General features: G+C 38.0%; 1 protein-coding gene across 1 annotated transcript in view; it reads right to left on the reverse strand.

Moving 5' to 3' along the window:
- The window catches only part of erc2 (ELKS/RAB6-interacting/CAST family member 2), a 38,786-nt gene that overhangs the window by 8,156 nt on the left and 16,309 nt on the right, over positions 1-14,321 (reverse strand). Inside the window, exons 6-12 of the mRNA XM_014999415.2 lie at positions 12,835-13,002; positions 10,579-10,746; positions 6,133-6,270; positions 5,013-5,153; positions 4,654-4,794; positions 3,173-3,208; positions 337-542 (exon numbers count right to left, since the gene is read on the reverse strand). Coding sequence (XP_014854901.2) covers positions 337-542; positions 3,173-3,208; positions 4,654-4,794; positions 5,013-5,153; positions 6,133-6,270; positions 10,579-10,746; positions 12,835-13,002 — 998 coding nt within the window. The remainder of the gene's footprint in view (positions 1-336; positions 543-3,172; positions 3,209-4,653; positions 4,795-5,012; positions 5,154-6,132; positions 6,271-10,578; positions 10,747-12,834; positions 13,003-14,321) is intronic.

Genomic DNA, 14,321 nt, shown 5'->3' on the forward strand with positions numbered 1-14,321 from the left:
ACTGAGAGCTGTAACCATAATCTAACCATAACTCAACCGAATTAGAATAACAAACAAGAGTATTGAGAAAGAACGGGTAACCAACAGCGACGAAGATATTAAAACACAAGCAGAAAAACAGAAACTGGAAAAGAGAACTGGAAAAGAAACCAAAGACTTTGTTTTCTTTGCGTAAGCTGATATGAAACTAAAACCATTTTTGATGACATCTTGCTTTTCTTAGTATAAGGCATTTATTTAGAGGTACAGAAAAGAATATTTATATATATATATATTTTTTTTTACTAAATCCTGAATAACTGGTAGAAGAGATTCGCCAGCATAAGTTTCACTCACCTTTCCAGCTCAGCAATCTTCTTGTCCTTGTCATTCTTCTCCGTCTCCACCTCTCTCAGGATGTCCAGAAGCCTCTCCACTTCCGACTGAGCCTTGCTTGCCTCGTCTTTATAATAGCTCACTTCCTTTTCCAGAAGCTTTACTCGATCCACGTACTCCGGGTTTCCTCGGGGGCCCGAGTGCTGCTGCTCCACCTCGTGAGCTTTCTGCGTCCGTGTACCAAGGAAAGATGCACAGAGTCAGTTCACATTGACGAACCAAAGAGAGCAGCTCACAATGTTTTTACTGTGCTCTAAAGTCTTGTGGTAGATCTGTCTCTGTCTCTCTGTCTCTGTGAATGCAATATAGTGGAGAGTAGAGTAAACATTGTGAACCAGCCCATCATTACTGGTGCTGGCTCATTAGCTTTAACAGAGCTATTATTTAGCTCAATTTAAATGTCCCTCTGAGTCTCACAGTCATCTGTCACTTGGTTAGTATGCAGAGTGCATTACAGTGTGCATGTTTGTCCTACGTGTACAGAAAAAAAATAAATAAATAAATAAAAACTGACAAAATATATTAAATATTCAGATAAAAAACAAGATGATCACAAATAACCAAAACCGAGACTCAATTTTGGTCACGTTCGACAAATCTCATCACCACTATGATTGAATTTTCAATTAAATTTACTGCAAAGGTACACATCACCCTTGGGGAAGCAAACAGACCCACGTATGGAGCAAAGTTTTACAGAGCCATCCGCCAAAACACAGCAGCGATCTCCACCCACGGCTCGAACAAACGCTACCAGCACCACACCGAGAGAAACGAGAAGCGCTGCAACAATAACGACATGCAACGTGTCATGCAAACCCAACAGAGCTGAAACAGTGTTTGCATCTGTAAACTGACTGTGTGCAGAAAAAGAAGTTGGAGCAATTTATTGTTAATGTTTTTAGGATGTGGGGATAAAAATAACAAACATAATTATGTCATTGCTCATCTGTCAGAATCTTTAAGTAAATAGAGATTATGCAGAAGTATTTACTGTTAATGTTTAACCCCATTTTGTTTCATTATAATGACAAAGTTTATTTCATTTTTGTGTGATTTTATGTAATAAACCAACACAAAGCAGTGGAGAATTATGCGTCTCCTGGAGGGTCTGAGGTCTCGGTTGTTTGAGGCGTTTTAACAAGTTGTTCCTCCAGGATTGGTCTGTATTACCGCCACCCATCTTCTACTTTCCTCAGCTTCCTAGTCCCTTCTAAAGATAAACCCCAGTGAACTGGAGTTCACTACCATGCTGCAACGATTGGGATGTTGTAGTTTTCCAGAAAGTTAAAGTCTTATGTGGGACCTATCAACCAGAAGCTTTAAAAATCCACCCAAAACACCTTTACAAAGTTTAACATTGGTAAAGAGTTGACATGCAGGTGGATTAGAAGCAGACGGAAAATCTGAACGTAGCAAGAGAAAGCTGAGGTGATAGGTGTGTTTACACAAGCATTGTCAATGTTAAAACTGCATCGTAAACTTTGCTACCTTTATGCACACTGTAAAGGATCTGATTTGTCTTTGAATGCTCAGATTAATTGTGATCAATTTTTCAAAAACGTTCACAACCAGGGAAATTACAGCCACAGGTCTCACATTTGTTGTTGCTGAACCTATTTTCTGGGCACAGCATCATTAAAAATGTGCTAAAACATCTTTAAAAAAGTTTGCTGCGCCTCCTATGTAGCTTGTGGCAGGTTGCAAACTTATTAAGAATTACATTTGAACAAGATCATTTTTGCCACTCTTACATAAACACATTCTTCCCACCTGAGCTGTAAATCTCTGCAGCGCCTCCAGAGCTGATGCCATCGCAGTACAGCTGGCTTAACACTGAGATTAATTTACATGGGCTCTATTTAATGCAGGTGAACTCTGAAGGCATGTAGTTTGCACTACATTTTTGTTTATGGGTTATCGCATGATGATGGTGTTGTACATAAAAACTAAAATGTATCAATTTGCCTCCACTTTGCAATTATTTTCTAGTTTATGTTGGTCAGTCACATAAAGTCACAACAAAATATTTTGTTGTTGTGGTTGCAATGTGACAAAAATGTAAAAGTGCAATGGTGTGGATAATTTCCTGATGCAGCGTGTGACACTTAAAGCTGCAGACAGTCGGAGAAAGAATTCATAAATCATAGCTTTTATAAATCCCTCTTAAAAACTTTAGAATAATGAACCTGTTTTTTTCATTGTTTTGCATATATGTAACACAAAGGATTAAACGTATTTTTATCCCCTCTGACTTAAAGTTGCACATTTTAATGCTTGTCTGGATAATTTAAGCATCCGTTTTGACTTGAAAACTTTATAAGTACAAATATAATTCTGCTGAAGGCCAATGTTACTGGAATAATGAAATCTTAGAATATTAGCGTTACCTAAAACAATGCCTGAGTTTTAATAAAAACTAAAGGAATAAATCCTTAGAAATGTTATTGAGTAATGTGGGAATTGTGCTAATTTCAGCTGACAATAAATACAACAGAACAAAATTTGAAAAAATAACAACTTTGACTGTGTAACACTCTTTTCACACATACAAACACACACACGCACGCACGCACACACAGACATTAATCACTGTAAGAGGACATTGCACAGGACTCTCTGTTCAGTCTGAAGCTCGTAATACCCGCACAGTGCAATGGGCAACATGCATGTCGATGGGGGAAAGCAGTGCCTGTGCTGGGACTCGCCATGATCACCATCTAGCATATTTCAAAGAACTTCTCAGTGTCCTCATGCTTTCAATGTGCGCCTCGCAGGCCTCAAGAGAGGGACTTACAGGATTGTTCATGTGACTGAATAGCTGCTCAGCTTGCTACATTGCCAACAGAGGGGGGTCGAGGAAGGGACATTAGAAAGGAGGGGTGGGAGGGTTCAGGGAGAGTTAGGTGTTAGGGCTTAGTTTGAGCCAGAGGAGATAACAGCAGGATCAGACATAATACACGTTTGATGGCAGAGTAACACAGTTTCAGCACTGAACGTGTCGTTAAAGGTTAACAGCAGTAAAACACTGATGACGACAGACGGACAGACGGTCTGTGGGTCATGGAGACAAAGAAGATGGAGGGACTCCTTTTTCTGCGTAGCGTTGTGACAAATACAGCAGCTTGCAGCAGAGGAGAGAAAGTGACGGCAGCCAGGATCCTAAAAGACTGTGATCTATGTAACGCCGGATCAAGACTCTTGTTCAGAAAAGCTTTCAGTGACCTCTTCCTACTCCCAAAACAGAATGAGCAAATCAAACGACAGAGTTTTATAATGTTCAACAGTTTGTAAAACAACAAAATCAAAGTACATTTTCCTGGTTTATTTCAATTTTGTTCATTTCTCCAAATATAGAAAAGAAAACTTTTTTCACACTTTCTCTAATTCCATTCATTTTACAAAAAAATCAGGTCAGCTGCAAAAAAAAAAAAAAAAAAAAGAAAGCATCATCACCAGCCCATGTGGCACAGTAGGGATGACGTATTCATCATAATGTGCAATGTTAGTTTTCCTATAAGATGTAAACGAAACTTCTTGATACTATCTTATAACAATGGTTTTCTTCTTGCCTGGTTTGTCTGTTTAGGTGAGGATACTGAACAGTTTTTTATTAAGTGTTCAGACAAATCAGCACCAACAAATCAGCTTCATTTCCCCTAACTTTGGAAGATCAGCGATCAGTCAATACCGACATGTGAAACTGATCCTGTCCACCAATCCTATCTACATTTAGATTTTATTTCTAAAAATCATGTGTTGTTACTTAGCTTCACTATTATACACTACTATGAGGTGATCTATCACACAAAGTAGAATAAAACACATTGAAGTTTGTGACAAAATTAAGGAGTGCATTTTTTGAAATGTTCATTTTATTTAGCTAACTGTATATATCTATTTGATTAAGTTTAATCCTTCCGTGTTCTGGCGCTAGAGGACTTCACTGACCAGTTTGAAAGGAAAGACATGTGGCAAATATTCAGAGACCAGGAACCGAAGACTCCAGCTTCTGCACACGGTGCGTCCTCGCTACCAACTGAGCCACCAAACACGCAAATCCTTTCTTTACAAGTCTTCAAAATAGGATGTGCCAGAGGATGGTGGAGCTTCAATTAGTGCATAATATATTTCTTCCAAAAATGAAATATATGTTGCACCTCAGGAAACATACGACACATGAACAGGTACTTACTGGCTTCATTAATCAGATCAAAATGATCACCTGTAAAACATGTTGATGAGTGAGCTTTCACCAAGACAAGGACGAACACCTACCTTTTGCAACTGCGTCTCCAACTTACTACACTCCTCTTTTTTCTGCTCAATGGCGATTTCCAGGGACTTGAGCTTCGAGTCCTTCTTGAGGCCAGAGGATGCCAGGGATGATGCGTGCTCTTTGAGATCGATGAGACTAGACTGCAGGTAGACAATCAACACAGACGTCGAAAGCACGTTTAAATCCAGCAGCCTTGCCTTGTCAGCAGGTGTGAAAAGGCCACAGAATCAGAGGAGACAGCTGGTGAGAGACACTTAGCGGATGCACTACGGAGGAGAGCTGGATGTTGTGCAGAGAAACACAGAGAGAGGCATGCGGATTCACCCCGACGCCCTCGCACAGACGATCTCACACCTACCTCCTTCTCTGTTAACTCTATCTGCAGGTTGTTGACCTTCTCCTTCAGCTCTTTGTTCTCCTTCTTATAGGAATCCACTTCTTCCAGACGTTCTCTGTCTTCTCTCTCTCTTTGGTCCTTTAGTCGCTCAATAATTCTCTCCTAACAAAATGACACAAAAACATAAATGCACACCAGTTAATGTGATTCTAAATCAGTAAGTGCAGCTTTTCAACCACTAAAGTTTGCAGTCGATGTTGCAACGATATAAAAAAAATTTCAAAATTATGTTTTGAAATTGCTCTGAAAAGACCACAAGATAATTACATCTTTGTTTTAAATTAAATGACTGAAACAGTCTGTCGTATCTTGATGATAAATATGTCATCGCAAAATGATTGTGTCTTTAAAAGCAACACCTTTGAAATGTTCCCAGGTGTTTTTTTTTTTTTTTTTACTTTGGAACGACAAAGAAAATGAAAATGTGTTCAATGAAGGCCTGAAGCTTCACCATCAAAGTTCTTTTGTGCAATGAAAATTTGGAATAATTATCCAACACAGTTGGAAGAGTTCACAAATTTAAGACACTTGATTCATCAGTAATTTACTGTACAACTCTGAAGTTTCTCTGATTTTACTTTTTATAGGTATATGTTTGAGTTGAAATGAACATTGTTCTTTTATTCTGTGAACTACTGACAACATGTCTCTGAAATTCCAAGCTAAAATTTAGCATTTATTTGCAGAAAATGAGAAATGGTCAAAATAACGGAAAAAAATAAATAAATAAAAAATGCAGCGCTTTCAGAACTCAAATAATGCAAAGAAAACCAATTAATGTTCACTCAGAAATAACAATAAGGTTTTAGGAAGAGTTCAGAAATCAAGGTTTTCAGTGGGGTTCAGTGCAGTGGGCTCTTCATTGTTCCCAGAGCTGCAGCTCCTGAATGTAACCTCAAACCAGAACGTTTCATTCATAAGTTTCATGTTTCCCAATATTTGTGTTTTTTGCTATAATTTCTGTGTTTACATTGTGCAATCGTACTGATGTTCATACTGATGTGCAAGACTGTAACACAAAGAGACGTAAAAAAAAAAAAATAATAACACACAACCAACAAATCAGATCTCGACGTTGCACCTTCTCTGAGAGCGCCTCCTCCAGGGTGGCCAGGGCAGTGTCTGTGTTACTGGAGTCGGTCTGCAGAGACTTGATCCTGTCCTTGAGGTTTCCCAGCTGCTTGTCTTTGTCTCTCAGCTGCTCCTGCAGGTTCTCAATCTGTTTCATTCAAAGAGAACAAAGCTTAATAGCACAGTTGCACAAAGCATTATTTAAGGTAGTGTAGTAAAAGAAAAGCAGTAAAAAAAAAGCCTGGGTTTTTACAATACAGCTTTTTTGGTTTAAGGGTATATACAGGTGCTGGTCATAAAATTAGAATATTGTGATAAAGTTCATTATTTTCCATAATGTCATGATAAAAATTAAATTGTCATATATTTTAGATTCATTGCACACCAACTGAAATATTTCAGGTCTTTTATTGTTTTAATTTTGATGATTTTGGCAAACAGCTCTTGAAAACCCAAAATCCCTGTCTCAAAAAATTAGAATATTATGAAAAGGTTATCTGAACGAGCAATAAAAATAATCATCTGAATCAACAAAGTATCTCTAAACACCTGAAAAAGATTCCTGAGGCCTTTAAAATCTCCCAGCCTGGTTCATTACTCAAAACCGCAATCATGGGTCAGATTGCTGACCTGACTGCTGTCCAGAAGGCCATCACTGACATCCTCAAGCAAGAGGGTGAGAAACAGAAAGAAATTTCTGAACGAATCGGCTGTTTGCAGAGTGTTATATCAAGGCACCTCAGTGGGAAGTCAGTAGGAAGGAAAAAGTGTGGCAGAAAACGCTGCACAACGAGAAGAGGAGACCGGACCCTGAGGAAGATTGTGGAGAAGGGCCGATTCCAGACCTTGGGGGAAGCAGTGGACTGAGTCTGGAGTAGAAACATCCAGAGCCACTGTGCACAGGCGTGTGCAGGAAATGGGCTACAGGTGCCGCATTCCCCAGGTCAAAGGTCAAGCCACTTTTGAACCAGAAACAGCGGCAGAAGCGCCTGACCTGGGCTACAGAGAAGCAGCACTTTGGACCACTGTTGCTCAGTGGTCCAAAGTACTTTTTTCGGATGAAAGCAAACTTTGCATGTCATTCGGAAATCAAAGTGCCAGACTCTGGAGGAAGACTGGGGAGAAGGAAATGCCAAAATGCCAGAAGTCCAGTGTCAAGTACCCACAGTCAGTGATGGTCTGGGTGCCATGTCAGCTGCTGGTGTTGGTCCACTGGGTTTTATCAAGGGCAGGATCAATGCAGCAGCTATCAGAAGATTTTGGAGCACTTCATGCTTCCATCTGCTGAAAAGCTTTATGGAGATGAAAATTTAATTTGGTCAGGAATCGGCCCTTCTCCACAATCTTCCTCAGGGTCCGGTCACCTCTTCTCGTTGTGCAGCGTTTTCTGCCACACTTTTTCCTTCCTACTGACTTCCCACTGAGGTGCCTTGATATAACACTCTGCAAACAGCCGATTCGTTCAGAAATTTCTTTCTGTTTCTCACCCTCTTGCTTGAGGATGTCAGTGATGGCCTTCTGGACAGCAGTCAGGTCAGCAGTCTGACCCATGATTGCGGTTTTGAGTAATGAACCAGGCTGGGAGTTTTTAAAGGCCTCAGGAATCTTTTTCAGGTGTTTAGAGTTACTTTGTTGATTCAGATGATTATTTTTATTGCTCGTTCAGAGAACCTTTTCATAATATTCTAATTTTTTGAGACAGGGATTTTGGGTTTTCGTGAGCTGTTTGCCAAAATCATCAAAATTAAAACAATAAAAGACCTGAAATATTTCAGTTGGTGTGCAATGAATCTAAAATATATGACAATTTAATTTTTATCATGACATTATGGAAAATAATGAACTTTATCACAATATTCTAATTTTATGACCAGCACCTGTATAAGCATGCTGAAAAAAGGCACTTGTTACATTAATAAAACAGTACTAACAAGTATGCATTGGATTAATGCTTCTTATAATGCCTTTTATAACCCTAAAGGTTTGTGAAATTATGTCAAATTCAGCTGGGAATAAAACTGTTGTCAGTGGGTTTTAATTTTGGCCTTTGCTTTCATATCTAGAGGGCTGGTTAGTTTATTTCCAGGTTATAAAAACTTTTTAGTTCCATTTTTCGTCCCTTCAGTTTCAGTTTCAGTTGGGCCTCCATTCTCATACTGCCTCTTGATATGCAAAGAAAAGATATTTTCCAGTAAATGATGTTGGAAAGAGAGAGTCTGTGAATGTGTTACTGCAACGTCTTTCCAAATAGCAGGGACAGAATTGTTTATCTTTTTTCTCTTGTGCAAACAAAGTTATCACTATGTTATGTCAGGTTATGTTAAACAATCCTGGCCACATCCAGGATGTGAGGAGACAAACCAGTTTGAATAAACAAAAAGCTTTCACTGTCTTGCTAATATAGACAAGGCAAGTTTATTCATATAATGTAGCTCCATTCATAAGTGAGGTTATCCAGAGTTCTTTGCAGGACAACAAAACAAAAAGAAAGCAAAAAAAAAAAGTTTTTTTCTTCAAACAGAGCACGGTATGCCAGCACTGAAAAGCATTTTAAAATGCAGGTTTAATAGGCTAATTTAAATCCAAATGTATTTGCCAATATAACAATTCAATCAATAATCAGTGAACCAGCAAACAGTTCATTAGTCAGAGTCTTTGGCCATGGCCTTTGAAAACAGGAAGCCAGATTTAAAAACTTGTCTAATATGAGGGATTTTGCTTGTGGCAGACAAAACTCTGGCTGCAGCATTTTGGATGAGCTGCAGCTGTCAGACCAGCCAAGATATTGTTTCTGTAATCTAATCTACTGAAAACGAAAGAATCGCAACGTTTTTCTGTCGTGTTTTCACAGGAAACCAACGTTTTTTTTTTTCAGATATTAGTTAAAACATTTGGGATGTTGTCGTGTCAAATCAAATTTCCTATTTTTTTATTTGATTTATTAAATTTCAGTTTAATTGACATATATTTTTTATTTTTAATCTGAATCTCTAAGATAGGAAACTGTAAACTAGGTAACAGGAGGAACTCAAACAGACGGGCACATCGGTGGCTGCGTTTGCCAAAGGAGGGTGAAACAAATGGTGCATACGAATTTGATTCTTAAAACTCAAACAAAGACAGATATACTGTGTAAACAACACTGCCAAACACAATGCAGCTCGTTGTGATGACACAGCCAGCCCGATAATTTAAATGAAAAATTACAGGGAAATGTGTAAGATTCTTAAAGATCGTTGGTGATACACAAACAGTGAAAAATATTTTGAAATGAAGTGTTTTGCAAATGCTGGGGGTAATTCATATAGGTCCAGAAAAAGAGAAACAAACAAAAAAAACATACAATTGCCCTTCTGGCTTTACTTCATTTTCTGTTCCAGTGTGTTCAGAGGGATTTGCAAATGTAAAACAATGCCCTAAAATTGTATTATTGCTAAGGTTTTCTCTGCTTTCCTTGCAAATTTCAACAAACATAAATCAAATGAATTATAGAGCAGAACAAAATCATTTTTATGTCGCCATTAGCAAAAAAAAAATGTTCCAGGGTAATGATGGACTGGAAAGCACCACAAGTTTGACATTATGTAACAATAACTACTGGATATATTGTCAGATGTAGCAATGGCATTACATTAGCTCTGTATGCAATAGCAGTAAATATATGACATTTTTTCAACGTCAGTCACTCCAAAATCTGATAAGTTTCAGTCAGTTCTCTTTTTTTTTATTTTCATCAGTTAAACAATTTTTTTTATACTTTTAAACCATCTTCATTATCTAACAACTTAAAAAATACCTTCCTACAGTGTGATGTTCCTAAAGATTTAATGCCTCAATCTTGTTAGGGTTTTGAGCTGGTAATAAAAATGATTTCCTGTCTTCACACGTTTCCACTTGTTATGGTAGGAAGCCATAATTAGGCTGCCTAGGAGAAACGGGTCCTGATCAGTTTATCGAAAACAGTTCAGCAAAGAAGCAGAAGGAGGAGGCAGGTAGTGGGAGAAAAGTGTATCTAAAAGCCCGGCTTTGTGAACTCTCAGAACGTATAACAAGTTAACATTTTAGACACAACTAGATAATAAAAAAGGCAATTAGTGATCACTTTGTCTAATTAGATAGACGCATTTTAAAGGTAAGCAGTTGAAGTAAATGTCTTGTTTTGTTTTTTTTTTCTTTTTTGTGGACCTCTCAGAAAAACTCCCACTCATCTTGGAGAGAGTAAACAATCTGCTTTGTGTTTTCATTGAGTGACTGCTGTAGTCCAGGAAGCAGTGATCTGATAAAACATCCCACTGCATCGCTGTTTGTTTGGATTTCAGATGACTCCTAGAGTGAAACTACAAGTTGCACCCACACGCTTCGGAGATTTCCATAGCAAAATAATACAACAGATTCAGCTATTTTTCCTCAACTTCAACTTTTAAACAGGGCGATATCTTTTCTTTGCTCCTCTCACCTTTTTCTGCAGGACATTAATCTTCCTTTCTTTAACCTCCAGCATGTCCTTCATGTCCCTGATCTCTCCAGCGAGAGTTCCCTTCTCCTCCGTCAGGTCCTGCAGCTGCTTAGTTTTCTTGTTCAGGAAGGACTCCTTTTCCTCCAGACGCAGACGTAGAGCATCAACCTGAAGAATGGCACACACTTAGAAAAAGTCACAGTGATTACTGTACTGTTTTTATCAAACATGCTTCTCAGTGCCGTTAATATTTTAGAAGAACGTTCCAATTCATCCAGCTTTTAAGTGACACAGTACTTAAAAAAAGAGATTCTAGAAGAGATATTTCACCTTGAAGTCAGTTAATGCAGAAAACAACTCCGGGGTTATTTCTTTAAATCAAATGTTGAGGTTGTGGTGTTAGGAAAGATGCTCAAGTTTAACATTTGGTCTCAAAAATAATTTCCCAACAACCTCTTTCTAGCAAACCGTGATCCACTGCATGTTTCTGACGCCTTTCTATCAGGATCAGCGATAACGTCTCCAGCAAAGTGAGTTTCTATTTGTTATATTAGACCAGCCTTCTCTCCCCGCATGCATCATTGAACCTTGGCCACATTGTTGCTTTCTTGGACAAATGTTGATTGATGCTGACCGCTGCGGACCTGGAAGACACGAACACTGCAGATATGAGCTGCAGTTTGGAGATGCTGCCACCCAATCACTGCTTGGTTCTTGTTCAATTTGCTTAAATCCTTATGGTTACCAGTTTTTTCCTCTTCATGCATCGACAACGAGGAGAAACTGTTCCTGAAATATGCCCAACCTGCTGACAGATGTCATGATGGAGAGATAACAAGGGCTCCTCCCTTCACCTGTTGGAATGTTTTGCCTGACTGGTGTATAATGAGTATGAATTTAGTTATTTTTGCTCACACACATTTAGTGCAATGACAGGGCAGGTGAAAAAGAATTAATTTTAGCCCATAAATAATATTTGAGCACTAAATTAAATTTTCTTATCAACCCAGTGGTTCTGTTGGCACTTTGTGGAAGCATATCCGCTGCACAAAGTGATTCCAGGTCTTGGTTTAACATTAATATTACTAATATTAATTATATTCACTGCATATTATTTGCTTTTCGTTTTTTTTTAGTATTAAACTGAAAAATGCATCAGTTACAGCTATTTGTTTGTGAATTTAGAAACATAATTACAAAACTTATGACCATATCAAATTTGAGGTACTTAAACAAATGTAAATACCTTTCACTTGTAAGATATTTACAAATGTAAGGTATTTACAGATAGTAAATAGTTACCTATTTATGGTTCAAGCTACCAAATCTTTCTTTTAACAGCCTCTTTAAATTATTTCATTTGTGATTCAGCTTCAGTCTCAGTTGGTCGCAGCAGATCGACGCTCCAACAGTCGTTATCTGAGCGTTCATCTGAAGGTTTCTTCCTGTCAAAATGGGGTTGTTCCTTCCCACTGTTGCCACATGCATGCTCAGTTTTGGGGAATAACTCCAAAGGCAATGGCCCAATGCAAAATGGGCTGAATTTCCTTAAATTATAAACTTTTTACCGATCAAATTGGAATCTATATGCTTGCATATTACCCCTGTAGACAAGGGGTGGGATTAAATAGGTGTTCTCTTCTTCTTACTACTTTTAGTAAACAATTTATTTTGTTCTTGGTTAGGTATGCACGTTTATCTTATTGATTTTTTTTGTTCTCTTGTTTTTAGAAACCTGTTTGAAATAAATAAATAAAATCAAGAAAATAATAGATTGATTTCTGTATATTGGTGAATAAATTGTATTTGCGTTTCTTGTAGAGTGCCTGGAGGCAAGATTTACTTAGAGTAGGAAAATAAACTAATTTCAATGTTTTTCGTGAGCTTGTAAAATGCTTGAGTCTATTTAGGGTTAACAGCTTTCTATCTGATGACTCAAGTTACTTGTTTGCAAAAAAAAGGTTGTTCTAAAGCCTCAGCAGAAAAACACCATTTGTTCAAACTGCTTATTTGACTTTTCCTCATTGACATGCATCTTTACGACATGACAGCAGTCTTAATACAGACACCGTTATTTAGCTTTTTTTTTTGTATAACATGTCCTGACACAGTACAAGGTGCAACGACCGTCACCTGCATGCAACGTTTCATGTTTCATTTTAAAATTTCCCAAGGAGGAAACGGGAATGTTTGTGTTTTGTTTAGCTGGCAAACAAGTGAGGGATTTTTTTGTTTTGTTTTGTTTTTTTACACTACCTCTGTTTGGAGGATGGCAGCACGTTGCTCTTTGGCAGTGAGAGACTCTTTGAGCACTTCGATATGCTGTTTGCAGTCCGAGTTCTGGTTGTTGAGGGTCTCTAGCTTTGTTTGCAGAGCCAGCAGCTCCGACTCTTTCTTTGACAGCTCCTGCTTCAGTTGGTCAATCTGTTCAACACACAATAAAAAAAAACCCTTTTAGCTTCCCGACTGATCCAAGACATCAGCAATATGACGTTTTTTTTTGTTTTTGTTTGTTTTTTTACCAATGACCACGTGTGTGTAGGTCTGAGAAAAAAAAACAACTTCTGGTTGAGCAGTGAGCTATACATTGCAGTTGGACTACTATCTTCATCAACACAGTTTTCTCTCATTAAAAATGCATTTTGGGCTGACTCCCCACCATTTGTCATACATTATACATTGTCCCTATTCATGATTGATGAAAAGAGGTTTAAAAATAGAGCAACAAAACTGTGGCTGCTCTGTGACTAGTTCTGTTTTATGTGGAGAGCTCTGTGTAAACACAATCTGAAACCTCTAAACCAGCACTGTGGGCAGCACAGAGCTGGTCATTTAACTCCCTTCATCGTTTTATACCTGTATAGCTTAGAAAACATCGAAATGGGTCCTTCTGTTTAACTAACAAGTTGTCTTTAATAGAATTTATTATGCTTTACCTGTTATGTAAATGTGGTTTTAAGGCTTGAAAAATAGCAATCACCACCTGGAGGTTGATTGGAGTTATTTCAGTTTGATCAGGGGTCATATGTAATAAAAGTCAGCGATTTTGTAAATGGTTAATAACCAACATAGCTAAAAGAATACAGTGAAAAATACAATTTTCAGTGAGTACTATACAATTGAATAACAGGATTTGGGCAGTTCTGGGTTGTACGGTGGCCTTGCAGCAAGAAGGTCAAGAATTTAAATCAGAAATTGTTTTTTGCCAGAAGTTTCCATGTTGTCTTTGTGCATGTATGGGCTCTCTTTGGGTACTCCACCCACTTCCTACAGTCCAAAGACAGGACATAAAGCATGACATAAAAACAAAAATAATTAAAAGATAAAGCAAAGTAAAAAACAAAAGAAAAAAAAAAGAAGGAAAAACATGACTGATGGTTTAAGTTACCTTAGGGGTGAGTGTGTGCACATTTGTTTGTCCTGTGTGTTTCTGTGTTCCCCTCTGATGAACTGGGTGAACCCCATTTCTCACCCAAAGACTGCTGGAAGATAAGCACTAACGGATGGATTTGAGCAATTTATGGCTAACTTCATAATTGATGAAAAACACCAGAAAAAAAATAAGTTCATGCTCGATGATTTCATTATATTAGCACAATGTTGTCTGTTCAGAGGTATGAAGTGCAAGTAGAAAGTAATGTCACTGTAATTGTGTGGTAATGAAACGAGGACATGAATTGGCAGGAAGATAAATTGACTTGTAGCAACTACCGATTCCTGCAACTGCTTCTTATGCTGCACAA

The sequence above is a fragment of the Poecilia mexicana genome, unplaced genomic scaffold (genome assembly GCF_051168715.1).
Source record: "Poecilia mexicana isolate PSO_F unplaced genomic scaffold, ASM5116871v1 scaffold_5, whole genome shotgun sequence".
Taxonomy (NCBI): Eukaryota; Metazoa; Chordata; class Actinopteri; order Cyprinodontiformes; family Poeciliidae; genus Poecilia; species Poecilia mexicana.